General features: G+C 44.0%; 2 protein-coding genes across 8 annotated transcripts in view; both read left to right on the top strand.

The window, feature by feature from the left end:
* Positions 1 to 12,096, top strand: part of LOC134495671 (myosin-10-like) — a 54,849-nt gene extending 42,753 nt beyond the window's left edge. For 3 of the 5 annotated variants that reach the window (XM_063301253.1, XM_063301251.1, XM_063301248.1), the window contains 8 exons: positions 1,962 to 2,123; positions 2,742 to 2,870; positions 3,174 to 3,262; positions 4,036 to 4,159; positions 4,264 to 4,472; positions 5,178 to 5,286; positions 5,786 to 5,958; positions 11,123 to 12,096. In XM_063301253.1, coding sequence (XP_063157323.1) covers positions 1,962 to 2,123; positions 2,742 to 2,870; positions 3,174 to 3,262; positions 4,036 to 4,159; positions 4,264 to 4,472; positions 5,178 to 5,286; positions 5,786 to 5,958; positions 11,123 to 11,312 — 1,185 coding nt within the window. In that variant the 3' untranslated portion in view covers positions 11,313 to 12,096. Of the gene's footprint in view, positions 1 to 1,961; positions 2,124 to 2,741; positions 2,871 to 3,173; positions 3,263 to 4,035; positions 4,160 to 4,263; positions 4,473 to 5,177; positions 5,287 to 5,785; positions 5,959 to 8,078; positions 8,103 to 11,122 lie in introns of all 5 variants that reach the window. The other 2 variants (XM_063301250.1, XM_063301249.1) reach the window with 1 other exon arrangement.
* Positions 12,097 to 19,792: 7,696 nt separating this feature from the next.
* On the top strand, positions 19,793 to 25,539 carry ISOC2 (isochorismatase domain containing 2). Of its 3 annotated transcripts, none has more exons than XM_063301246.1 (6): positions 19,793 to 19,890; positions 21,468 to 21,719; positions 22,282 to 22,494; positions 24,005 to 24,075; positions 24,169 to 24,286; positions 25,130 to 25,539. In XM_063301246.1, exons 2-6 carry the CDS (start codon positions 21,588 to 21,590, stop codon positions 25,208 to 25,210), a joined length of 615 nt encoding a protein of 204 aa, XP_063157316.1. In that variant the 5' UTR covers positions 19,793 to 19,890; positions 21,468 to 21,587; the 3' UTR covers positions 25,211 to 25,539. The 3 variants fall into 3 exon arrangements, with proteins under 3 accessions (XP_063157316.1, XP_063157317.1, XP_063157315.1); XM_063301247.1 differs by lacking the exon at positions 19,793 to 19,890 and adding an exon at positions 19,897 to 20,013 and having other exon boundaries at positions 21,552 to 21,719; XM_063301245.1 differs by lacking the exon at positions 19,793 to 19,890 and adding an exon at positions 19,897 to 20,013.
* The last annotated feature ends 119 nt before the right edge of the window (positions 25,540 to 25,658 follow it).

Genomic DNA, 25,658 nt, shown 5'->3' with positions numbered 1-25,658 from the left:
TTGTCCTTCCTATTCTATTGTCTTCTTCCACTTCCACGCATTGCTTGTTTAAAAATAATTCCTTATCTCTTCTGGCTAACCTCTGGGGCTAGTTGAACTCATCCTCTGTTCCTCCCCAGTAGCATTTTGACCATCTTCTGACCTGGGGGTCTCATCTTCCGATGGTATACCGACATATCTCTGGTTGTACTGATCCATTTAGTTTTCACGGCAAGAATACTGGGGTGGGTTGCCATTACCTTCCCCCGGGATCGCATTTAGTCTGGCCTCTCTGTCATGACTTTCCTGTCTTGGGTGGCCCTTCATGGTTTAGCTCATGGCATCATTGAGGTGCTCAGACTCCAGCACCATGACAAGGTAACGATTCTTTGCTGAAGACCCATTCGTCTTGCTTTTTACAATTTCCTAGGGAAGGCTGAACCAAAATATTTCTGATTTTCCTGTGCTGCCTGTTAACATTTTGACATCTTCGCTGAGCAACTGATCTGCTGTATTTTTTCCTTTTCCTTTTATTTTGAACATATTTAGAGGACCCCTTTTTGCTAGCATCCTTTGCTAACTTTAGCTGATCCTGAACTTTTAGCTTCATGACAGGTTTACAGTTCCAATGTGCTGCCATCATGACCTGGCCCTTTTCCTATTTCTTCTTTGTATCATTTTTTGTTTTTAGATGTTCCATAAACCTTTTGTGTAGCCGCATTGGCATCTTCTGTGGTCCTCTGTGTTTACCTTTGTACTTTTAGGATCATCTTTTTTAGGATCTCCCACCTGTTTTTTCCTCATAAGCTTCTCCTGCTGCTGGATCCCATTTATAATTATTATGGGGTTATTAATACCTGTTTTTTTAAAAATGTGGATTAATACTTGACCACACTCATTTCTAGTTCCCTTAAAATCAAGAATTTTTAACATCCCTTTTTCTATCATTCTTTGTTTTAGTTTGGTTTTTTATATCTTTTAATGTATTTATTCACTGTTTTAGCCCTCTTGTACGCCACCCAGAGTCGCTTGTTTGTGAGATGGATGGCTATATAAATTGCATAAATAAACAAACACACAAACTCCAGCATTACATGGTTACTCCCCAAGTACTTAATTCATACTGCATCCTTAACTAAGTCTTCCCTATTGATTAGTATCAATGAAGGATTGCTGATCTTCTTGTGCCTTTCTTTACCTTTTGAAAAAGAAAGTTGCCAGCAAGATAAGCCAGGAATTTCTTGAAAGGACTGTGTTTTACAAAGTTTGTCTGTCAACAGATGTAGCGACAATTAAGATCTCCCTTCATGGCTCTTCAAAACATCTCTCAGTTCATTTGACAGTATTTCTAGCCCACCTCAGTTCTGAAGGATTTTTGGAAGTTACAATCCAGGTCTTTTCCTTAGTTGAGCAAGCAATAGTGACGCCAACTACTGTATTACTTTTATTTGTATCGCCACACATTTTAATGCAGATTCTTTCAACAAGATTCCCGGGTTCATTCATTGGGGCTTCTCAGCGGGAATGGATATTTTGCAGTGCAGAGCAGTTCCTTCCTTTTGTTTCTGTTCTGTTTGAACAAATTGTATCCTTCAGTTGCTGTTTTGCACTTACGGCAATCGTAACTAGTAATTTAGTCCTGCCACCCACTCAGCTCCTTGATTGGACAATTTCTGAGAGACATAATCACTCCTGCGAAGAACAGAGGAAGAGGGAAAAGCCACCAGTGTATTTTCTGGGAAGCAGCATCCCTAGTTTCTGATGTCCCTTTTAGGTTTGTTTTCACTGCTGTGCTATAGACATCTTGCTGCCCTGCCAAAGTGTATCCTGTTCCTTCCAAGAAGAATCAAGACCTCTGTGTCTTTTATTCAGTTTCCAAGATGCAGCTGATAGTGGGGTTTCAGGGCATGGCGTAGTTTTGACTGCAGATCAAGGCCGCAGCTTCCTGCTGATGCTTTCTCCCTGCTGCTGTGCATCTCCAGGTGCGAGAGTTGGAGGCAGAACTGGATGCCGAGAGGAAGCAGAGAGCCCAAGCGCTTGCAGCCCGGAAGAAGTTGGAGCTGGATCTTCAGGAAACACAGGCACAGCTGGATGCTACTAGCAAGGGGAGGGACGAAGCCTTGAAGCAGCTGCGCAAGTTGCAGGTATCTTTTGGTGTCAATGTAGGCAACCAGGGAGATGGATACTAGGGTTTTTTAAATCGCCATTTTATATTGTGTTTTAACTTTCATTGTATAAGAAGTTGCATTTCTGTTCCAGAGAGCTTCCATGTAAAAGTTGGCATGGGGGAGCTTTAAATAGGTGGTATAAAAAGGGGAGGAACACACCAGGTAGTCCTCGTTTAGCGACCACAATTGGGACCGGCAACTTGGTTGTTAAGTGAAGCGGTTGCTAAGTGAAACTGCAACTGTGCTTATGATCTTACTTCAGCTTTCCTTTGCTTTACTGACCTCTGAAAGTCTGTAAAGGATTGGTCATAAAGTTACTTTTTCATCACCGTCATAACTGCGAACGGTGGCTGTATGAGGCAGTTGCTAAAAGAGGACTTGTTGTTTATTCGTTTAGTCGCCTCCGACTCTTCGTGACTTCATGGACCAGCCCACTCCAGAGGACTACCTGTACCATTATTTTAGTTACAGATACATAAGTTTAGATTCAACAGGGTATCCATCAGTCTTGTACTTAGCTTTAGGCTTAGGATGTAGCCCCCAAACGGATGGCATAACCTTGTGCCTACTTTCCTTTTTCTCTCTTAATTCCAGGCCCAAATGAAGGAACTCTGGCGAGAAGTCGAGGAAGCCCGGGCAGCTCGTGAGGAGATTTTTATTCAGTCTCGTGAGAGTGAGAAGAAGCTGAAAAACCTGGAGGCAGAGCTACTGCAGCTTCAGGAGGTGAGCAGGACGTTGGATTGGAATATGAGTCTAGGAGAGACAGGGCTGGGAAAAGAAAATGCACAGATCTGCGCAACGTATATACTAATTCGGCCTGAACCTCCAAAAAACACCCCTTAACAGAATAGGATCTTTTAGCTTCTGGCAAGTGTACGATGGGAATCCCGGCTTTGTGGGCGGAAGGGTTCTGAATCAGGAGGTAGTGGGAAATGTACTGACTGGTCATGGATTCTTCCAAGAGGGTATATCCCGTTCGCATCCCTGTAAATCCATCTTTTGCTACCTGTTTTCCGCCACTTCTAGGAACTGGCAGCGTCAGAGCGAGCCAAGAGGCAGGCCCAGCAGGAGCGGGATGACTTGGCAGATGAGCTGGCCAATGGGAACAGTGGCAAGTGAGTGCACAGGCACCTTTCTCCCTCATTCCCGCCTTCTGAGCCCAGTTTTCACCCTGTTGCCTTTTGCTTGGAACGGATGGTTCATCATCAATCTGACCCTGGATTGATGAACAGCCTCTAGGCTAGTGATGGATTCTACAATAGCCATAATTTGTTTATCGGTTTTTATGGAGAATCCATATATTATTACGGATAGCCCTTCACCCTGTTGTGTTCTCATCTGTTTTCGTGACTGCTTTTAAACATGGTAAAATGGGATTGTCGGTACCAGGGTCAGTCTATGTTGGACAGGCTAGCCAAATGTACTTGAGTTTTGCACCCCTTTAATCTGAAGCTGCTTCTTGAGAAAGGGCATAATTACTGATTATATTATAAATAACGATAATAACCCATTTCCAAAAAGAAATACGTTGGTGGAACAACAGTTTAGAGCTTGTTATGATGCCGCCGTGCCGAACAGGAGACCATTAGAGGGTAAAGCCCGTATTGAAAGGGACCTTTGCTAAATGAGGTCATTTGAAATGAATACGACAGAAAGGTTTTAGCCATTAGATGGCCACTTTGTCTGACACAGAACCGTGGTGTGGAACCTCTCTTTTAAGGCTGTGTCCGTTGGATTGCAGAAAAGCAGTGACTCAGTGGTGCTAATCAACAATGATGTGGAAACAGCCTCGATGCTCTTCTTGAGGGTATCCTGTTAGTTTCCTGCCAGGCACAAAGCCCTAATTAACCACTGTCTTTCCCCATCACTCTTTTCGTCTCCACTTCAGGTCAGCTCTTCTAGATGAAAAACGCCACTTGGAGGCAAGAATTGCACAGCTGGAGGAGGAACTTGATGAAGAGCAAAGCAACATGGAACTCATGAATGACCGCTACCGTAAGCTCAGCATGCAGGTAAGATGGCTGTTTCGAAGCAGCGGTCTCCCCTGGCCCCCAGTTGAACCCAGACTGTGCTGTAACCTTCTTCCGATTTCCCTCCCATTCTGTCCTCTGTGCAGGTAGAGACGATCACCACCGAATTGGCAGGAGAACGCAGCTTCTCCCAGAAGGCTGAGAACGCTCGGCAACAGCTGGAGCGCCAGAACAAAGACCTGAGGGCCAAGTTGGGTGAGATGGACTCATCGGTGAAGTCCAAGTACAAGATGGCAATTGCAACTCTGGAGTCCAAGGTGGCCCAGCTGGAGGAACAGCTGGAACAGGAATCCAGGTGATGCAATGACACCAAGGCTGCCTGCCTGTGAATTCTGGGCTGTGAAGATGGCTTGGGAGAATGGCTAGAGTGCAATGAGAGTAAGATCCTAGTTCTCAGGGCTCAGACCTTTTGATGGCCAGGTGCGACCCTGAGGATTGTTGCATGGGGGTGGATGGGATCCAGGGCTACTGTGGATGAGCTGTTGATTCAGAGTAGGTGGAGCCATGTTTTGCAAATGGCCAGGACTGCAGCTTTCTATTTTCTTCCCCAGTTAGTGGGAGGGCGTGTTAATTTTTTAAAGTATTGTTAAGCCTATTTTAGGGCTCACACTACCATTATCATGTGTTTCTGCCTCATGATAGCAATCAGGAAGATCTTAGAAGGAAAACAGGAGTCCAGAGGCCACAAGCTATCCACCCGTGCTGTATATTTTCATTGCATGGTAAAGAATGGCACATGGGCGTGTCTTTGGTCCTCCTCCTATGCTGTAGGGGATTAGGTGGAGCAAGGAATTGTACAAATACTCGTACGAGTTGGGGCTGGGAGGAACAGGAGGATTAAGAGTTCATTGGCTATACTCATATTGTGGAGTAAGCCCACTGAATTCAGTGGAACAGTTAACTAGTCAATAGCTTACTAATAGATTTCCATAGCTCTGCTCTAGATATGAATGACTCGGTGTGGATTCATCTGTTCCCTCTTAAATTTCCTATTTCATAGAGAGAGAATGCTGTCAGGAAAACTTGTGAGGAGGGCAGAGAAGAAACTCAAGGAAGTGATCCTGCAGGTTGATGAAGAGAGGAGAAATGCTGACCAGTATAAGAATCAGGTACATTGTAGATTGCTGGCTGGGGAATTCTGGAAGTTGAAGTCCACACGTCTTAAAGCGGCCAAGTTTGAACAACACTAGGCTAAACTATCCTTATTTTTTCATCCTGGACAGTGGGTTCAGGGCTCAGCTGTTGGAAACCATGAAAGAGTAAAAAGGGAAAACTTGCTTTTGAAGAGTGGCATACAAATATCTGTTTTCCTACCTTTTTTCCTGATGGCTTATTTTTAAATATATTCTCCTTTGTTTTGCATGTTTTAAGCAAAAGAAGATAACCTAAGCTATGCCATAAAGAAAGCTAAAACTGTACATGTAGAGCAAGTCTTGCTAAGAACTATCTGAAGCGACTCGCCAGATTCTTTTTTGGGAATCTTTTCCATCTTTATACAAAAATGGTGAGGCCTCAGGAAACAGGTCGAGCTTGCAGAGAGTTACGCTGGACATTTCTTCATCTCAGGAGCAAAGATTTAGGCTTTGCTTCTCTGGCTGTTTTGGACAGGTTGAAAAAGGTCACCTGCGGCTGAAGCAGCTGAAGCGTCAGCTGGAGGAGGCCGAAGAGGAGGCCTCGCGGGCCAACGCTAGCCGTCGCCGCATGCAGCGTGAACTTGAGGATGTCACTGAATTAGCAGAATCCATGAATCGTGAGATCACCAGCCTGCGGAATCGCCTCAGGTGAGTAGCATCATGTGGTCAGGGCTTGGCAGTGCGGGTAGTCCTCCCTTAATGACGGCAATCGGGACTGGAATTTCTGTTGCTAAGCCTGATGTCATGTGACTGTGCCGCATAGCAATGGAAATCTTGGCATTTCTGGTTGCCATCGTTAAGTGAATCATTGTGGGTTGTTAAGTGAGGACATCACATGGCCGCCATTTGCAACCTCCTGCTGGCTTCCCCATTGACTTTGCTTGTAGGAAGCCGGCAAAGGTCACAAATGGCAATCACGTGACCACAGGGACGCTGCGACTGACTTTAAGTATGGGGACCAGTCGTAACCGCTACTCATTCAGCACTGTTGTAAGTTCAAATGGTTGCTGAACGAGTGGTCATTAAGCAAGGACCACCTGTAGTTGAGTTAAAAACAGTACACTTCTCTATAATTTTCCAATCCAGTCGAGGAAAGATTATCCTGCTAATCTCTCTCCATGTGTCTTCTTATCCTGACATGCCCGTAGACACCGTACATTTTTGTCCCTATCCTTCCTTTTTTCCTGTGTTCATATTTCTGTCATCCCTAGAGGGAATTGAAGTCTACTTGTAAATATGCTACATCAAGAATAGACAACTTGGTCCCTCCAGATGTTTTGGATTACAAGATCCCACACCATTAGGCAAGTCCAGACCATCTGGAGGGCACCTACATCTGGACTACAGAATATTAATTCAGTGCCAGGAGAGAGAGAATGACTAGGAAATCCTGGGAGCTGAAGTTCACATCTGGAAGTTGCCCATGTAGGCAAACACTGGTTCAGTAGATAGCCTCAGAACATCTGGTAAAAAATGAAAAGCTGCAACCAGTCATGATTCTCTGCAGATGCCATGTGTCATTTTAATAGCAGAAAAAGCAAGAACAGAACAGTTTGAGAGCAGCAGTGCTACCAGATAATAGAACAGTTTGGGTGCAGTTCTTATTTTCTGTTTCTATGTCTACAACAGGAACTGATGGTTGTTTATTATATTTTTGCTTGGTCTGGCTATCTGGAAGCGTTCCACAAACCATGTGGGATATGTAGAACATTCACAACAGCTTTCCTCAACCTGTTGCTCTCCAGAAATGCTGGTGCTCCCATAAATCCTTCCAGTTTTCTCTAAGATTTTTACCGAGAATGTAAGATCTAAAGGGTTTTCTGCTTTATTCTTATCCCACGGAAGGGGCATCAGCAGCCATATTCTCATCCTTAGGGAGCCTGAAATGTATTTTGATGTGACAGTAGCTTTATAAGGAACATTGGTATGCTGCTGTTTCTCCAAGGAGTTCATAAAACCCCGTGAGATTGACCAAACTGAAAGATGGTGGCTGGATTAAGGTTGGTCACTGAGATTTATGCTCAACCATGCTTGATTTGAACTTAGACTGCTCTGGTTCAAATTCAGCACTCTGTCTTGGCAACATTATGCTGGGAGTGCTGGATGTGTTAAGCAGAGAAGAGTGTGCCTTCATGAAAAATGAGGTGGTATAATTCCCCTGACTGCAGCCATTTTTTAAATCTGGTGCTGTGGTGATTCTGCACACCTTCCCTTAAGTGAGAGGCTAATTCCATAACCACTTAAGTCCTCACCCCACCCCAAATTAACCACTGTTTCTAGACAAGTCTCTTTCTAAAGCAGCCTTTCTCAACCTTCTGGCCCTGGAGGAACCCTTGAAATATTTTTCAGGCCTCAGGGAACCCCTGCCCATTCAGGCTCAAATATAGGCCAGAAGTTACAAAATCATTACATTCGTTTCATGTGTAGGCCTGGATATATGCACTAACAGTGTTCTTAAACTAAAGAATGAAACTTACCTCTTTAATGTGAAGTTGCCCGAATTAGAAATAATTTTTTAAATAAACCGTGATCTCCCAGGGAACCCCCAGTGACTTCTCGCGGAATCCTGGTTGAGAAACCCTGATCTAAAGCAGCGATTCTTCTGCCCAAGAACCTGAATTATCTACATCACTCCCGTCTCGTTTACTTTTTGATACTTCTGTTCCTCTTTCAGTATGGTGTTCTTTCCAGATCATGTGTTCATGTTTGCGTCTTTCCTTTTTTCCTCTCTCTCTCTCTTCCATTTCATCTTTTTCTCGACACAACAGCAAGTTAGAACGACGCCAACGAAAGTATGTTCTCACTCCCCCCCCCCCAGTTCTGCATGTGTGTGTTGTGCAGTTTTGAGGTGGGATTGTATATGTGTGGGTGTGCACTTGCAGCACAGAAACTCAGCTTCACTGTTCTCAGTCAGAGTTAAAACAGACTTGACAGCAGAGATCCATGATTTGGTGGCCTCCTGTTCTTATTTGTTAGCACAAAATGTAGCTGTAGGGTACACCCAATTTATGACTGGAGGAAGGGGTGCTTAATTCTTTCCCTTGTGTAAGGAAAACGTCTCATGTGAGAGAGGTTATTTGTCTAGCTACACTAAATCCAGTTTTCTCAGGCTGTGAGTGGACATCCTCAGGAGAGAAAAGATCCTTTTTCAATTGTAGGTATCAGGAACTGAATTTGGGACTTTCCGTGTATGACGTCTGTGCTGTACTGCTGAGCTGCAGTCCATAACGTTTGCGTACATACACGCACACACACAGATTCACAAACATTACTGTACTGCAACGTTGGAAGATCACGTGGCTTCTACATGACATTTCCAGTATTTCCCAATCTTCTCCTTATTTGCTTTCTTGCCCACTTTTCAAGAAATTGAGGATGGCATGCTTGGTTCTTGAATTTGTTTCACACACCCTGCTTTAGCTTCTCCACAACCCGTGAAGAGAGCTAAGTGGGCAGTCTTCATGGCTGAGTGGAGATTTGAACCCAAGTCTTTGGGGTTCTCCGCTGTCACTAGACCCCCCCCCCCCCCGGTTTCCCCAATGCTAATAGCAGCTGGGAGACACTTTTGGACTGGGCAATGGCACAGGGAGTAAGATTTAAGCACTTCCTCCTTCAGCCCCGCTGTACAGATCAATTCGATTTGTGGGCTCTTTCACGTTTTGCCAGGCCCGGAGCGCCAATAGTCGATGTCTGTTTTGGCCCTCAGCAAAAAGAGCTGGAGTGCTTGCTTGATGTGTCTGGCAGCTCTGATCCCCAGGCCAAGGGAATGCTTGTACCGTAGCAGGAGGGGGCAGAGAGCTTGCTATCTGTGTGAGCTTCTAGCTGTGTCTAGCTATCCCAGCAAAGGTAGGGATACAAAAATGCTGAGTAGGCTTGTGCTAGCTATCCTTTGTGGCTTCTCTCTTGTAAAGTGTTTCCCAACCTCAGCAACTTTAAGCTGCGTGGACTTGAACTCCCGGAATTGGAGTTCAAGTCCACTCAGCTTAAAGTTGCTGAGGTTGAGAAACACTGCTCAAGTAAGTAGCAAGGGCCCTTGTGATTGTGGTAAGTGCTGCTTTTCTCTGAAATCTGGCGATTTCAGACCAAGTGTGCTCACAGAGGAAAGGTATTCCACAGGCAAAGACATTTTCCCCCTTCCCAAAGAACAATGCGTCTCTTTTGGCTTTGTGGCTACCTGCCAATAGCCATATCCTCACACCCTTTTCCCAACTGAAAAACAACAGAAAGCATTAGCAGTTTGAGGGTTCGGAGTCAAAATGCATGGAGATGGGTGGGAAACAGTGAGGCAGTGGGGTGCCAGTGGCAGTGATATTCTTGGCACCATACAGTTGGTAACTACCATACTAATAACTTAAAAGAACATACTTAAACTTGTGTGCATTGCTTGAAAACTGTTTGGATTGGGGGGTTTTATAGATCAGTGCATGTACATAACATAAAGTTTAATAGCATTTTTCTTTAAATACTGGCATTATCCTAAAAGCCTGTTACGAAAAACAAAAGCCAGAGCTGCCTTAGTGTGTTTCCAAATAAATCAAGGGCAGAGTTAAGTCTCTAAGTTGAGATACTGTAACTTCGTAAAAAAGGCCAGAGAAAAATTGTATCTCTACATTCAGGTAGAGTTGCTAACCTTTGCCCCCCAAGTTTTAAAAATACATATAACATGTTTTCCTCTGTTATATTCTGAGGTATTCATATATTCTTTTTTGTTTCACATCTGATTTTTTGGGGGGTGTCCCTAAATGTAATAACAGTAATAGCCCATTTAGCACAGACTGTCAAGGTATGCTTACATATTTTGGGGGCTACTGAGCCTTTCTTTAGAAGCTTCTTTCTTGAAACCTCTTAATTGCTTAACATGCAACCTGGCACAACATTAGTAATCAATTACCTCTCAGCATTAATCATCTCTCTTACAGAAGATAAAGTGATGCCTTAATTACCGGCTTCCTCTTTTTTTCTTATGAAATAGCACAATTCCACATAAAAAAAGACAAAAATGGAACTAGTTATTACATAGGCACACATGCACGCACACACGATGAACTCATGAAAAACTTACCTGTGTATTACTGTGTTGAACAGAAAGCAGTCGGAGGCAAGAGCTGCAGAACGTTCTTAAATAAAGAGATTTAAGCCTGTGCTGAACAGGCGGGACCTCTGAGGATATATACAAGAATCTTGCCTATGGAGACAGCTGGGTGTTCTAATGTTAGAGTGCGCCATGCAAACGGTGCTGCGGCTATCAGAAACAGAAGCCCAAGCATCCCTGGATCCCCCCGAGAAGCTGGATGGGAGAGTAACATTAGTGGGACAAGCAGGCAGTTAGGGACCTACACTGCTGTGAACTTTCAGGACTGAATGAGATTGATTTGGCCACGGTGCCCTCTAAATGCAGATGGCAGTGGCATTGCAATGCATCTCTCTGGTGTGTGCCCTGCTTTGCTTGGCGTTGGCAGCTTGACGGGCTGTGGCTTTAAGCTGAATAACTGGAGCCGTGCTAAGAGTTTGTACAGATTTGGGCACACCCTGTAGGTGAAACACTTCTAGCTTCTTCCAACTTGGCAAGAGCAAAAAAATAAAAACACGATACCGCCCCAAAAATGTTGGGTGTTCACTTACGAGTCACTCTTCGCCTTCTCTAGTCCTGGCTTAGCTAATGGAGTGAATCCTATATGGGGCGGTGGTGGTGGTGGTGGTGATGTCTTTGTGTTATACGAAGGGCAAGTCCAGCTTATATGCAGGATGCTAGCTCAGGCTGAGTGCTGGGACATAACCACAGCATCTCTCTTCTCTGCTATCCCGTTCGCAGACGCACGCCTCTGAGCTTCACCACCCGTACCGTGCGGCAGGTTTTCCGTCTTGATGGTGTCTCGGATGAGGAGACAGAGGACCCGGAGAGTGACTCCCCATCTACAAACCACCAGCCTTCCCAGCCCCTGGTGCCCTCCCAAGGCCAGTCACCAGTACCTGCTGCTGAAGAGCCAGCCCAAACTCAATAAACGGGAAGAGTCAGACCCCAGTTTGGATGGGGTGGATTTGGGGTGGGAGAGGATAGGAACCCTCGCCTTGCTCCATGTCTGACATCTGTAAAGAAAAAACACTCCCCCCTCCCTTCTCCCCACTTGCAATCTTGGATCTCCCAGCAATCTCTTTGTGTCCAGCTGCACTTTAATACCAGTCACCCCTGAGGGGTGGAAAATTGGGGGAGAAGGAAAACGTGGGGTCTGGATTTTCACTCTGTTCTTCTTAATTGAAACGTCCCAACTCAAATAGCCATTGTTTTCTCTTGCACCTTTAGTCCCCAGCCGTTTTCTTCCTCTTTCCCCAACTCTAGTCTGAACATGCAAAAGAATCCTAGCCCACGGTCAGAAAGGAAATGGGGCAGCCAAGTGGTTCGTGGACACAGTGGAGGGTGGAAATGGATGGCCCTCTCCCACTGTGCTGTGGCTTCTTGGGCAACGCTGCTGGCACTGAGATGCATCCAGCTTTTCCACAGAGACCCCCTACGCCCTACTGAGAGGCAGCTGTGCCTGGGTTGCCCTCTGCAATCCCTGACCCCACACCTCCCTGCTTCATCTCAATCCTAGTTTTGTGCTCCCTGCTCCTGGGGAGAGGATGAGCTGCAAAGGCTTCTCAGGTTCCTTCACATGGAGGATGTCCAGAATTGATCATCTCTGCTTCTTCCAGCAGACTTGGCTTGCTGGCATGATTTTGAATCTCCATTTGCTGCTAGAACCCACCCAAGTCTGGGCCAACAGGAGTAAATGAACTGGAAACCATTCATCTCAGCTTGCCTTTTCTGTTCCGATTGGGGACTTGGATGCCATCTTCTCTGCATATCATGGCCAGCAGCCAAAGAGCACTTTGATCTCTCACCTCCTCATCCTTTGCCCCCAGTACTGCTGAAACGGCTTTAGTGGTGATGGGTGATTTAAAAAAACCCACTATGACAAGAAAGTTAGGATTTGCAAACCCTGTTAGATTCAATAACCAGGACAAGCCCAAAATTGTATCCTAGCCTACCCTTTCTCAACCTGAAGACTGCCTCTTGTTTTGGGATGACAGTGCATTTGGGGTGGGTGGGGGGGTGGGGGTGGGGAATCAGATTGGAGAAGGCTCTTCTTACTTCACCTTGTTTAATTGCACATGTGTAGAATTTTATATGCAACCAATGTTGAATTTGGGTTCTGAACATAAGCATCCAGTAGAAGCTGCAGCGAAATCAAAATGACACAGATAACATCACTTGCCCTTCCTTGTGGACATCCATGGTTCTGAAGGGTCTGTCCTTGCATTAATTGCTTTCCCCTCAAAAAATAAAAAAAGATGACAAGCATCTAACCAAGTAGGGATACACCTTAAAAAGAATCCATGGTGTGCCTCCATTTCTTTCTTCTGATCTTCAGATGCTGTTGCTCCTGTCCCTTGCAGCTACTTTTGTCCCTTGTATTACAATCATCTGCTTTCACACCTGAAGCTATTTCTGCTAGCTACACAGCTCCTTACCAAAATAAAAATCCAAATTCTCCACCACCACCTGACCCAAATTCAAACATTAGGCTTTAGAGTAAGAGAGATGGAGTTCAACATTATATAATTCTAACCCAACAGGGCATTTCTGCATAATGGAGCCAAGATTAGGAGCTGATTTGCCCAAACAGATTATTTGCTTCATGCTTGCAATAAAGTCTCATCAATACTTGCAATTCACTTATTTTAGGAACAAGTTTCTTTGCCTCTCTGTGGAGATGTAGTGCTGTTTCGCACCTTAAGTTGTCTCCAACACATAGATAGCCAGCATGTGAGGAAAAACACTTATTGTAAAAACTGCGTGATTAGCCTCTCTTGCAATCCATCTTCAGAAGCAGCCCCTGCTTCCGTGTAGGAAAACAGTGTCTATTGTACGATGCAGCCCTTGTGGTAAGATGTGTAAGGAAGACAAATGAAGAGCCCTCTGGTTTTGCTCACTGCAGCTTCTGATTTTAGTTCCTTGGCAGTGATGCACGTTCCATGCCACGCTCGTTGCACACTCCTTTATTTATTGGACAAGACTACAGTTCACTGTTACTTGGTGTGCCCCAAGTTTGAGACATTGCAGTCCAATCCTATGCATGTTTACTCAGAAGCAAGACTGTGTGTTAGCGGGGGCTTACTCCAAGGTAAGTGTATAAAATACCAATCGCAAACCTAATATATCCAGCACTTACACAGCACTTTAGTGTGTTCAAAGTATTTCCCATGTGCAACTTGGTATAAAGGGTGGATTGAACCTTAATATTATGTGCACCTTTTATAAAGTAGCAACAAATGGGTAGCAAGGCAAAAAATAAACACAAACCCAGCCTAATTCTGCACTTAAGAGTTCACTACTAAGGGTTTGCAAATCTTAGCTTGGACTCATAGTAACACATCCAGAGGTATGTGCTTCTCTGGGACTAGGAATTGGCTCTGGAGGTGGGCCTGCCTTCTATATATATATATATATATTTATATTTATATATATTTTTGGCATGGTAGTTTCTTGTCTTAATTTGTTTTAATTCTGTCTTATTATTTTGTTTCTAGCAGAAGTTTTTTTTCCCCTTCTGAACAACATCGTTTTACTTCAAACCCAGTGGGTTTGCATTTTTTAAAATATTTTTGTCTCTCCTTCTCTCTTTTCTTTGCTGTTTGGATTCTGTTTGGAATTTTCTTATTCTGATGTAAAGGGCCATAGCAAACACCCTGCTCCTTTTTGTTTTGTTTTGTTAAAAAAGGAAAAAAAAAGTACTTTCTAAGAAAAAGTATGACTTCTATTAAAAGCTCATCTCAGATAACCAGGCTTTTGTATGTACATTTATTTGGGTTCTGATTTTATTTTTAATGTTGTTACAATGTTTGGTTTATTGAAGATTTCATACACGGTGATGGAATTACAGAAATTTTATGCCAACAAGTGGACCCTGCCATAGTGCGGGAATAACGCTACAAAGAAGAAGAAGATGGAATTACAGAGATTTCTGTTAAAAAATCTGCTAGCTATGCCTCTGGAACCAGGGCTATCCAATGACCTGGGCAGGGCCATAACTAGGATCTGTGTCACCCGGGGCAAACATGGATTCCATGCCCATTTTGGCGCACCCCCCCAGTGCTCATTTTGGCGCACCCCCCCAGTGCGGCACCCGGGGCACATGCCCCATTTGTCCCCCCTTAGTTGCGGCCCTGGACCTGGGATAGAAATGGCTGCGTCTCTATTTCAGTTTAGCCAATATGGTGCCCTCCATATGGGGGACACCATATTGGGTATAACCCAATACTGCGATTAGAGCTCCCAAAATTTCTAACTCACCTGGCTTGGAATATTCCAAGTGGGGAGGCAGTGTTAATTATTTGAACTACAGGTAATCCTTGATTTACGACCATTTGTTTAGTGACCGTTCAAAGTTATGATGGTGCTGGAAAAAGTGACTTATGACCAGTCCTTGCACTTATGGTTGTAGCATCCCTGCAGTCACATGATCAAAATTCAGGTAATTGGCAACCAGCTCGCATTTACAACAGTTGTAGTGTTCTGGGATCATGTGATCGCCATTTGCAACCTTCCCAGCTGGCTTCCGACAAGCAAAGTCAATGGGGGAAGCCAAATTCGCTTAATAAACGTGGTGATTTGTTTATTGACCATGGTGATTCACTTAATGACTGAAGCAAAAAAGGTAAAATCGGGCGTGATTCACTTAACAACTGTCTCGCTTAGCAATGGAAGTTCCAGTCCTAATTATGATTGTAAGTCGAGGACTACCTATACTCTTTCTTTGTTTCTGTTCTTTTGGAATATATAAAGTTTCTTCTTACCAGATCACCGGTCTGCATTTAGTTAGGCCTCACTTTCAAGCATTGAGACTGTCCTGTACTGGGCACAACATTTTAGAAATTATTCAGATGGATTGGTACAGGTAAAAAGGCAACAAGAATGATCAGAGGACTGGAAACCAGAAGATGAGATGAACTCCCTTTTCCTGGAAGTGTTCAAAAGCAGGAGCTGGATAGTCCCCCAAATCACAGATTCTCTCTTTGGATTCTTGCACTGAGATGGGGGCCAGACCCAAAGGCTGAAAGGACACCTTTCAGCTCGATGCTCAGACATAGGCTGGGTTTGTGCCAAGCCATTATGTGGTTGCTTGGTCTTGGCTTGTGTGAACTTGGTGTAGTGGTTTATCTGAATCTTGCTGGTGGGCCTTTGTTCAGTGGACAATAAGCACAATGCGTATATCCTACCAATAATTCATGTAACCCACTCCTGCCTCTACCAACCAGCTGCAACCCTCCATAGCAGTGTTTCTCAACCTTGGCAACTTTCAGATGTGGGGAATTCTGGGAGTTGAAGTCCCCACATCTGAAAGTTGCCAAGGTTGAGAAACACTGCTCCATAGTCTCAGATTGAGAAAACCTTTCACACTGCTTTCCACTTGATCCTTTACACTAGGGGAGTCAAGAACTGAACCTGAGACTCTGCTTTTTGATAAATATATCACCTTCATAGAGGGTTCTGCTCTTCGCTCGTTAGAAACTGCTGGGACAGGATTGGGGCTAGATCCCATAGTTCTACTCAACAAGAGGATCCCCAATATGGTCTGGGAATTCAGTGCCAGCAGATCTGGAAGATCCAAATTGGCAAGAGGCTGACTATAAGCTTTTAATCACCCAGAGTCCCTCCTTGGGAGGGAGATGGGCAGTGATAAAGCTTGATAAATAAATAAATAAATAAATAAAATTTCCTTAGACAGGAAACAATTGGTATTACAGTCCATGGAAGGCCAAGTGCAAAGATGCACATGCTGCAGCCGTCAACGCTCCTTTGAGAGTTATTTCCCAACTGTAATATTTTTTTTTATTATCAAGGTCACAGAACTCCATAGAAACTTTTTAACGTGGCAGAAAAGGGAAATACTAAATATGCGGGGAGTAATCAGTGTAACCATAATTAAATGCTAATTAAATCAAAATTTGATTTTATGCTGGACTGCCCTGTTTTGGGGAATGCAGTCTCTGGCATGCTTCTGTGGCCCTCATCTACTCATCCATAAGGTGAAAGACCAGCCATAGTGCCTAACGATGGGGGACCATTAGGCACTATGGCTGGTCTTTCCCCTTATACTGGAATTGCTGTCTTTTGAATTTGGCAAACTGTGAGAGGACCAGCCTTGCTAGCTCAGAGAAAAGGATTCTTCTAAAGGTTTGTATTTATTTATTAGATTTACAACCTGATTTTTGTACAGATGCTCAAGGCCAAAGGCAATAAAGCTTTCTCTCAATGCTGTTCCCAGCAGCTATATTTGTGGCGTTCCCATTCTGGATAAGACAAAAACAGATTGGTACCAAAGGGCCTGTGATGCTACTATATTTAGCATCACTGCATTTCTTACTTAGACTACAGTGTACGTTACTAAAGATCTTACTAATTCACATTCACAAGATTACCGTATTTTCACAAAAAGTTCAGTGATTCTTAGCACTTTGTTAAAGCATCTTTGCTACCATCCCTCGCTGTCTCCACCCTGTTTCTGAAACTGCTCAGAGGACAATGGATACTTAGGACATTAGATTAAGAGGTTACAAAACCAACATAAGAATCTGTTCTTAATCCACCAGCTCATTAGACCCCTTCTGGAGTGGTGTGTGCCAATGCACATTCCTAATCTTTGAAAACTGCTTGATTTATTGCAGGTATGTTTTGCACTATGATTTATGCTAGAAGGCTTTTTTTGTTAATCCGTTCAATCGTGTCCGAGTTTTTGTGTGTGCGTGTGTGCCTTTGATTCAGTATTGACTCCTGGTAACTGCCTGGACAAGTCCCTGCAATTTTCTTCATAAGGTTTTCAGAAGTGGTTTGCCATTGCCTCCTTCCCAGGGCTGAAAGAGAGTGGCTGGCCCAAGGTTACCCAGCTGGCTTTGTGCCTAAGGCAGGACTAGAACTTACAGCCTCCTGGTTTCTAGCCTGATGCCTTAACCACTACACCAAACTGGCTCTGCAGAGAAGGCATATTAGATAAAAAGCTCAACTAAAATCAAATACAAATGCACAGCCTGCATTCTAAGGTATTGTCTTAGTTTAGATACTGCAGGATACCTTAGAACAATTAATGCATACAAAGTAAACTGTCAGTAACCAGTTGTTTTTTTTTAATCGTATGGCATAGCAGTTTGGTGTTCATGCTGCTTTTTCTTGCTGGGGAATCCTTGTGAGGATCCCCCAGCCGGATTATTCTATGCAGATGCACTGAAGAGAAGTGATGCAGGTGACCCCAACAACACTATATTCCTGGATTTAAAAAAAACAACCTTCATCAATTTCCTTTAGAAAGACTCTTAAATAAACATACTGGTTATGGAATAAAAGGATCTGCCCTTTTCTGAGATGGGACCAGCAAACAGTAGAACTAAATGGACAATTTTCTCTGTGGAGGGCTGATGCTTTTTAACAGATATAAATTATACTGACAAGGGTAGGCAGTGAGCTGGCCAAGTTTGTGGATGATACTAAATTATTCAGGGTGGTAAAAATTAAAAGCGATTGTGAACTGCTCCAGAAAGTTCTCTTTAAGCTGGGGGAATGATCAAAGGGCAAATGCAGTTCAGTTTCAGTAAGTGTAAAGTGAGGCATGTTGTTAGAGCAACCTCCCCTACCTGCACATTCACAATGATGGGGATGGTCTGCAACTATCCAGAAAAAAGATATTGGGGTCATAATGAATAACTCAATGAAGATGTCAGCTTGGTGTATAGCAGCCGTGAAAAATGCAAATTTCAGGCTAGAAACCATTAGAAAAGAGCTTGAAAATAAAAATGCAAAAATTGTAACACCCTTATTACAAATCTATTATATATGCATATCTGGATTCCTGTTCTGATCGCCACATCTGAAAAGGAACATAGGAAAAAAAATGGAGAAGAGTACAACTATCTTCTCCAGAGGGCTAGAACATCTGGAAAGAGGACAACCAGCGGCAAGGTGGATGGACTTAATTACAGTGGCAATGTGTGCACCATTGGAAAACAAGGTTGGGGACAGATCCTCTTAGAGAAAACCCATCTATGTGGCCTCTAAGGGTCGACACTGACTTGATGGCACATAATCATCATCATAACATCTGGGACTCACTCCTCAGCTTAGAAAAAAGGCAACTGAAGGACACAATCGAAGCATACAAAATTATGCCTGGCACGGAGAAAGTGGACAGGGGAAATGTTTAACCCACGGAAGCTAACTGGGAGGTTTAGAGCAAAAGAAAGAAACTACTTCACATAGCACATAATTAATGTGTAAGTCAACTGGCTTGACTCATAAAAGGGGACTGCATAGCATCAAATGCCAGCTGCAGAAGAGCTTGAGAGGGATGCTTGAATGAGGCACCTGGTTGCCCTTTGTAAATTAAATTGGACTAAATGGGCCTCAGCCTGACCCAGCAAGGCTCTGCTAATGTTCTTAAGAACTCCTACCATTTCCAGCCAGTATGATTTTTGTCATTTAGACTTGTCTCATCATGTGTTACTGCTATGTTCATATATAAATAGTCTCTTTTCATTGTACTGATTGAGCGCTCTTTCAGAGTCATGGACAGATGAGGGATAACCAGCTGCATTTGAGGGGAATCTTCAGATATATGGGACTAAACTTATTTATTTATATCCTGGATTTAGTTCTGGACCTTAAATGGGTGTACAAATCTCCCACAAGCATGACCCAAGGTTCCTGGAGGAAATGTTGAAGTGCATCTGGACGGCACCAGTCTGGGGAAGACCGAAGCCACACAGACTTGCTTGTATTCTAGTCCAAAGTCTGGGAGGAAAAACTTTGGGCAAGGTGCTCCCTCTCACTTCTTTAATATACCAACCGTGCCCTCACTATAACTACCTTCTTGCTTTCCTCTCCTGGGTCCAATCCGCAAGGTAGATGAAGATGATTGCTTTGGCACTGATTGTTTGTCCGTGAAAAGAAAGGCAGCAATTTGGATGATCGAAAATACCACTGTTATGGAGTCGGTTTCCACTCAGAAGCTGAGTTCAATACGGCTTACTCCCAGGCAAACGGTGCCAGAAAAAAAGCCAACTTCAATAATTCACCTCAAGCGAAGTTTTAACTGGATATTCTTTCTAGAATCTAGGGCACAATCCACAGTTCCCCGCATCTCAAAGGCAGCACATGGAGAATGTCTAAAATCAACTAGAGCCAACCTGGGGCATTCTATAATATATTTCCGAACACATATCCGTGTACTGTACTGTACGTGTACTGTACAGTACCCTGTATTGTACTCCAGGCGCGCCCCCCTCCCGCCAATCAGATTGGCCCAAAACCTACATTTTTCCCGACCTCCTGATAGCAGGACTTTGGAACGTGACGTCACCTTTCGGCAGCGCATGGAACCCCGCAGGAGCGACGCCATTGGCTGAAGTGAGAGGAAGGGTTCGATTACACAAAACGTCGCCTAAGAGTCAGATCACCTGCCCATAGCTGTTCTGAAGGCGTGGCCGGAGGGGGTTGGAGATTCCGCTTCTGATTGGCTAACAACTCGCAGCGGCCCTGGAGAGCGAAAAGAGGTGTTGGCGAAGTCGCGGGTGAAATGTGTAGGAGGGGCTGAGCAAAGTGAGGCGGTCACGTGGGATCTAACCAACCTGAGAATCTGGAAGGCTCAGACCCTTTGGGATCGCCGTTTTGCATTGGTAACATTCGTGTGAATGGTGTGGTGTTGAAGCCTGAACTGATTGCGGATAGAATTGTTAGCTTTCACGTTTCTTCGTTTTTCTATGACAGCCCTGTTAAGCGTATTGGGGGGGGGGGGATCCTATTTAAGTAGGAAGCAGCAGCAAGCTTGGGCGTTAGTTCTTAGCTGATTTTTGATGATTATATGCCATCACGCTGCTGTCGACTCTTGGCGACCACATAGATAGATTTTCTCCATCATGATCTATCCCTAACCTGGGCTTTCAGGTCTTCCAACTCCCCTCAAGTCCTGCTGTGCTGCCTCATTGTGGATTGGGGGAGAAGGGGTGTTCCTGGGAGGGGTGAGCAAAGAACGTGGATATATATTCCCAGCAGGGTCATCCAAAGGGTGAAGGTCATCCCAGCTGCCCAACTAAAGCAAGCAGGCACCTACTGTATATTGGGCAGCAGCGACATAGGAAGATGCTAGAAATTGATTATCACTTTAGGGATTGATTATCTATCTATCTATCTATCTATCTATCTATCTATCTATCTATCTATCCAATTTTATCACTGCCCATCTCCCCCCAAAAGGGAGAGGGCAGTGGTAAACCACTCCTGTCTTTTTACCAAGAAAACCACATGGGAAGAAAATATAAAATGCTTGATGATATAATGCCGGATGATGGGCCCCTCAGGACGGATGGCACTCAAGATGTTCCTGAGGAAAAGTTCTTAATTAAAACATTCTAAAGGGGGGGTGGGGGAGTTGCATGTTGGATGACTGTTAGTAAAATAAATGAAACACTTTGATCATATTTGTTCAGTCTGACTCCCTTTATGTATCAGTAGGACCAACGTGAAGCTATGTTAATATGCACCGGCAAAAATATGGAAAACTTCAGAAAATCTGAAATGGAGCAATTGTGGGACTTGAAATCCAAATAATGAGATATTTATATGAGCAGTGTTTCTCAACCTTGGCATGCTGGCTGGGGAATTCTGGGAGTTGAAGTCTACACATCTTAGAATTGCCAAGGTTGAGAAACACTGTCTATGAGAATCAGTGTGGTAGAGCAGTTAAGGTGCTGAACTAGGAGTGGGGAGACCAGGTTCTAGTCTTCCCTTAAGCACAGAAGCTGGCCAGTGACTTTGGGTCAGTTTCTCTCTCTCTCAGCCCTAGACTGGGAAATCCAAAAATACCAACTCATACTGGACCAGTATGGCAGCTTATGGTCCATAGCTATCAGTGAGGAGCTCTTCCAACCTACAATGGATTGATTTGGGCTAATAATAATTGTGAAGTGGCCCAGAATTGGTTTAGAGTTGATTGGCCTAGAAATTTGATGAATAAATAAATATAATAATACAATATTTACAATACTATTTAAATATTGCAGTTCAATTAGTTTTGTTCAACTATATTTGGATCTAACCCATTATGTATATAACTATTTATATATACATATAGACTTTGCTGAAGCTACCAAAATAAACTATAGGGCTTTAAAACAAGCAAAATGTATTGAATAAAACACCAAAAGGAAACTTTCAGGATCTGCTAATATCTCAGTCTGGCCTCAGCTTGGAAATGTCACTGGCACGGCTTGGAAAAGTGGTTCCCAAAACGAGCATCTTGTTCCTGTGTGACATGCAAGAGAAATTCCGCCCCAACATCAGCTACTTCCCCCAGATTGTGTCTGTGGCAGCTCGGATGTTGAAGGTAAACACTGGAGGGTAAGGATGGAGAAGTTTGGCATGATCTAAGAGACAGGGGAGAGAGAGATGAAGGGTTAGGGGGAAAATATAAGTTATTTCACTAATTGGTTTTGATTGGTTATTAGAAACCCAAAGTAGAGAAGCTCAGGATTCTAAATAGGGGTTCCAGAATTCATCCAGGTGTTATAAGGATATAGAGCTTCACTTGTTATGGATGCTACCCAGCAGGTGCCTCCAAGACTGTGTCCAGTCCATAACCCTTAGGTAGGTATTGCCCAGATTTTAGTCACTCTCTTGGAAGCTGTTTAGCAAGAATGCTTAGCATTTGCGGTCAACGCTGGCAAAACCAGGCATCACAGCATGTATTTGGGGGGGGGGGCTCTGAAACACCTGCAGGAAACAGCTATCAAAGCAAGGCCGAGGTGTCTTATATAATTTCTTAGATGGCCACCAGGGGTCAGCATAAAATCGGCTTCTGAAAAGCACTGCCCTCCATCCAAACAATCCATGAGTCCAGCTTGCTTTCACCTCATCCGTCCCCAAGGCCCTATTCTGTCTCCCCACAGGTTGCCAAGGCTCTGGAAATCCACACAGTGGTGACTGAGCAATACCCCAAGGGTCTGGGTCCAACAGTACCAGAGCTGGGGGCGGAGGAATTCCCCAAATACACCAAAACATGCTTCAGCATGCTTATTCCAGAGGTGGAAAAGGAGATGGAATCTGTTCCCAACTTGAAATCCGTGCTTCTGTGTGGGATCGAGACACAGGCTTGCATCATGGTAGGAGACCAGGAGCCTGGCCTTTTGGGGGTAGGGCGCAAGACTGGGTGCCAGGGTAGATGGGTTACCTATGCAGCTTTCACAAATGCTCAGTCATGCCCAAGGCTAGTAAACTCAGCTCCCCTACCACTTTTGCTGCAGGAAGCCCAATGGGGTATGTATCTCCCCCTTTTCATTCGAGTCACTGTAGTATAGTTAAGGTCTTGGACTAAGACTTGGGAGATCCAAGTTTAAAATTACCCTCAGCTGTCAAGACTTTGAGCTAGTCTCCCTGAGCCATTGTTTTTTACAAGGGCATGGGAATTTAAGGAACTTGCTCCTTTTGTCAAAATAACAAACAAAAAAAATCATGCTGCAAACTCTGCCCCTGGGGCAGGGCTTACAGTGTGACATGTCTTAATCGTTCTGCAAAGGAGTATTGTGGAGTTAAAATGAAGACTAAATCACCTTGCATTCCTGGAGAAAAAGTGGGTTATAAACTTAACAGACAAATAAATAGAAGAATTATTTATTTATTTATTTATTTTTCAGATTTCTATCACGATAGGTAGATAGATTTCTATCAAAATCAGTAGAGACCAGGATTATCAGCCTTGTTCAAACAGCACTAAGCTGTTTTCTGTTTTCATAGAACATGCTAAACCACAGTTTACTGAATTAATCACCTTTGGCTGGATTCACCAAAGCATTAAACTGTAAACCATGTTTATAAGCCATCCTGTCTGGGTTCATACAACGTATTAAAACCAACAGAAGAGATTATATGTAGCTCAGGGTTGAACTGTTAGGTTCTTGGTATTCTCTGAGCTTGGTTGTTTCTTTGCAAAGGTTTCATTCATATTAAAAGCAAACTGTATTTTGACCTAATGTGTTGCATATACTCAGCATGTTGTGTGAATCTAGCCACTTGTAATTTATTCAGTACACCGTGGCTAACTAAACTATGATCACATGTGTTGTTTGAAACCAGTGATTAAGTGCCAGAGTAAAACTGGGGAGACCTCAGTTTCCTCCTGCCTTTGAATCTTCAATCAGTATAGCTGGTGAATAGTTTCAAATTCTGAGGAGCCTGGGGGAAAACAAAGTCCTTCATTTTTTTTTCAAGCTAAGAAAGGGAGGCCAAATAATGTAGAACTTAGAAATGGGCATGAATTTAATTTGCTCGTAGGAATTACGAAGAGTCACAAAGAATCGGAAGCGACTAAAAGAATAAACAACAACCTAGGAATTAAAGGGGAAGCAAGCCTGCCTTATATGCAGGTAGCTAGATTGCCACCCGTGGGTGTATTCACGGTGGGAATGAGGACCCAGCACAGTCATCTCCATGACATGTGTTGGTACTAAACTTCTCAGCATTTCCTAGCCAAGAGGGCCTGCTGATTGGGGAGTTCTGGGAGATGGTTGAGGAACTGAGAGAGTTGCCAAACCCTGAGAGTGGCTGAGTTTTGGAGGGTGCCACCCCAGGAATGAATGCTCCGTCAAAGAAACTGCATTTTGATTTTGGATCTAGAGCACTGCCTTGGATGTCATGGAGCGAGGCCTGGACGTTCACATCGTGGTGGATGCTTGCTCTTCTCGCAGGTGATCAGTGGGACTGATGGAGAGAAAGGGTCCCACATTGTCCTTTCCTCATATCCCTTATTGGGTTCTTTTCTTTCTGCCTTCCTTTTTCAGCCAGGTGGACAGGATCGTAGCTCTGTCCAGATTGCGTCAGAGCGGGGCTTTCCTTACCACCAGTGAGGGACTTATCCTGCAGCTTGTCTGGGATGCGGCCCACCCCCGTTTCCGAGAGGTAATTCTCTAGCCCTCTTTGCACACATCCAAGCTGCAGCTTCATTCACCTGCTTCCATTGGCCAGCACCTCTCTATAAATGGCCGCCTGGGGAAGCAGTGGCATTTAATCAGCTCAGTGTGAAGTTGCCCCAGTGATATCAGGAGCAGCCATCTTTGGTGGTATCCCAGCCGCCTTTGCAGAAGCAGGCAGGCTGGCCATGTTTCTTTTTTGACAGTATAATTAAACTAAAAAATCCATAGTGGCCTGGTCCGGATCAGCATCATCATGGGCAAGTGATGCGGGGAGAACATACCCTTCTCACACTTCTTTCTGCTGTCTCTTATATCCTCCTATGCTCATGGGCACAGAGAAGGAGGATAAGAAACCACCAGAATTCCTAGAGACGTCCTGTTGGGCTCTGGGCCCTCATCTCTATCTAGCTGTAAGACAATATGGTTGACCAAAGGACGCCAACTGGTCAAAGCAAATCTCAATCTGAACAAACCAGTTCTGTGTCTCTGCCCAAGGGAATGTGATCTGGCAGAAATAAACCATTTACTGCCTTTGCTTGGGAGCACATTTTTGGAGGGATTGAGAGTGATACTCATCTTTCCACAGACTATTAGGGGCCACCCTCCAGGAGCTGGATGGTACCAGGACTGAAATTATCTGACTTATTTTAAATGTAATGTATCTCCTTCAGTCACAATGGAAGTTACAGTTTGGTGACAACTTCTGGCAGGGCTCCGGGGGAATCTATGTTCCTGGGTCTTACCTTGTGAATTTCTACTGTCTTGAAAGAAAGCAGGTCAAGTAGCTTCTGGACGATATCCCAGCTGTTGTCCTCTCTCTTTCTCTCAGATCCAGAAGTTGATTACGGATCCTGCCCCTGACAGTGGCCTCCTGCCTCTCCTGAAAGAGCCAGGTCCCCTTTTCAGTTAGCCCATCTGCTCTGAGGATGATAATCCTCTTTGAAAACAACTTCAGCCATTTTCATCTGATGTCCCTGTCCTTCTGGATGGGAAGGAACAGAATCAAGATTCTTCAAGTTAACATTAAAGAGGAAGATGATGAACCTAGCTGAGGAGCTGCATCAGACCAGTGGTCTTTCTGTAGTTATTCAGTGAGATGGTTGAAAGAAGACACTGGTAATACTTTGACCTGGTCTTTTTCCATTAAGAAACATCAGTTCTGCCTCCTCAACTTTTGTCTTCCCACAAGTATCATACATCTTGGCAATGTATACAAATATGTATTTAATTTGCACGTTTCATTGTGATGGTTCTCTTGTGGGGGTGTAAAAATAGTATTTGGAATTGTTTTACACTTTATTTAATTTTTATCCCACCTTATTTATTTAATAACTCAAGGCAGCGAACATACCTAATAC

This window comes from Candoia aspera, chromosome 4, assembly GCF_035149785.1.
Source record: "Candoia aspera isolate rCanAsp1 chromosome 4, rCanAsp1.hap2, whole genome shotgun sequence".
NCBI classification, from domain to species: Eukaryota; Metazoa; Chordata; class Lepidosauria; order Squamata; family Boidae; genus Candoia; species Candoia aspera.
Note: the sequence above shows the minus strand (reverse complement) of the source record. Positions and strands in the feature narration are given on the sequence as shown.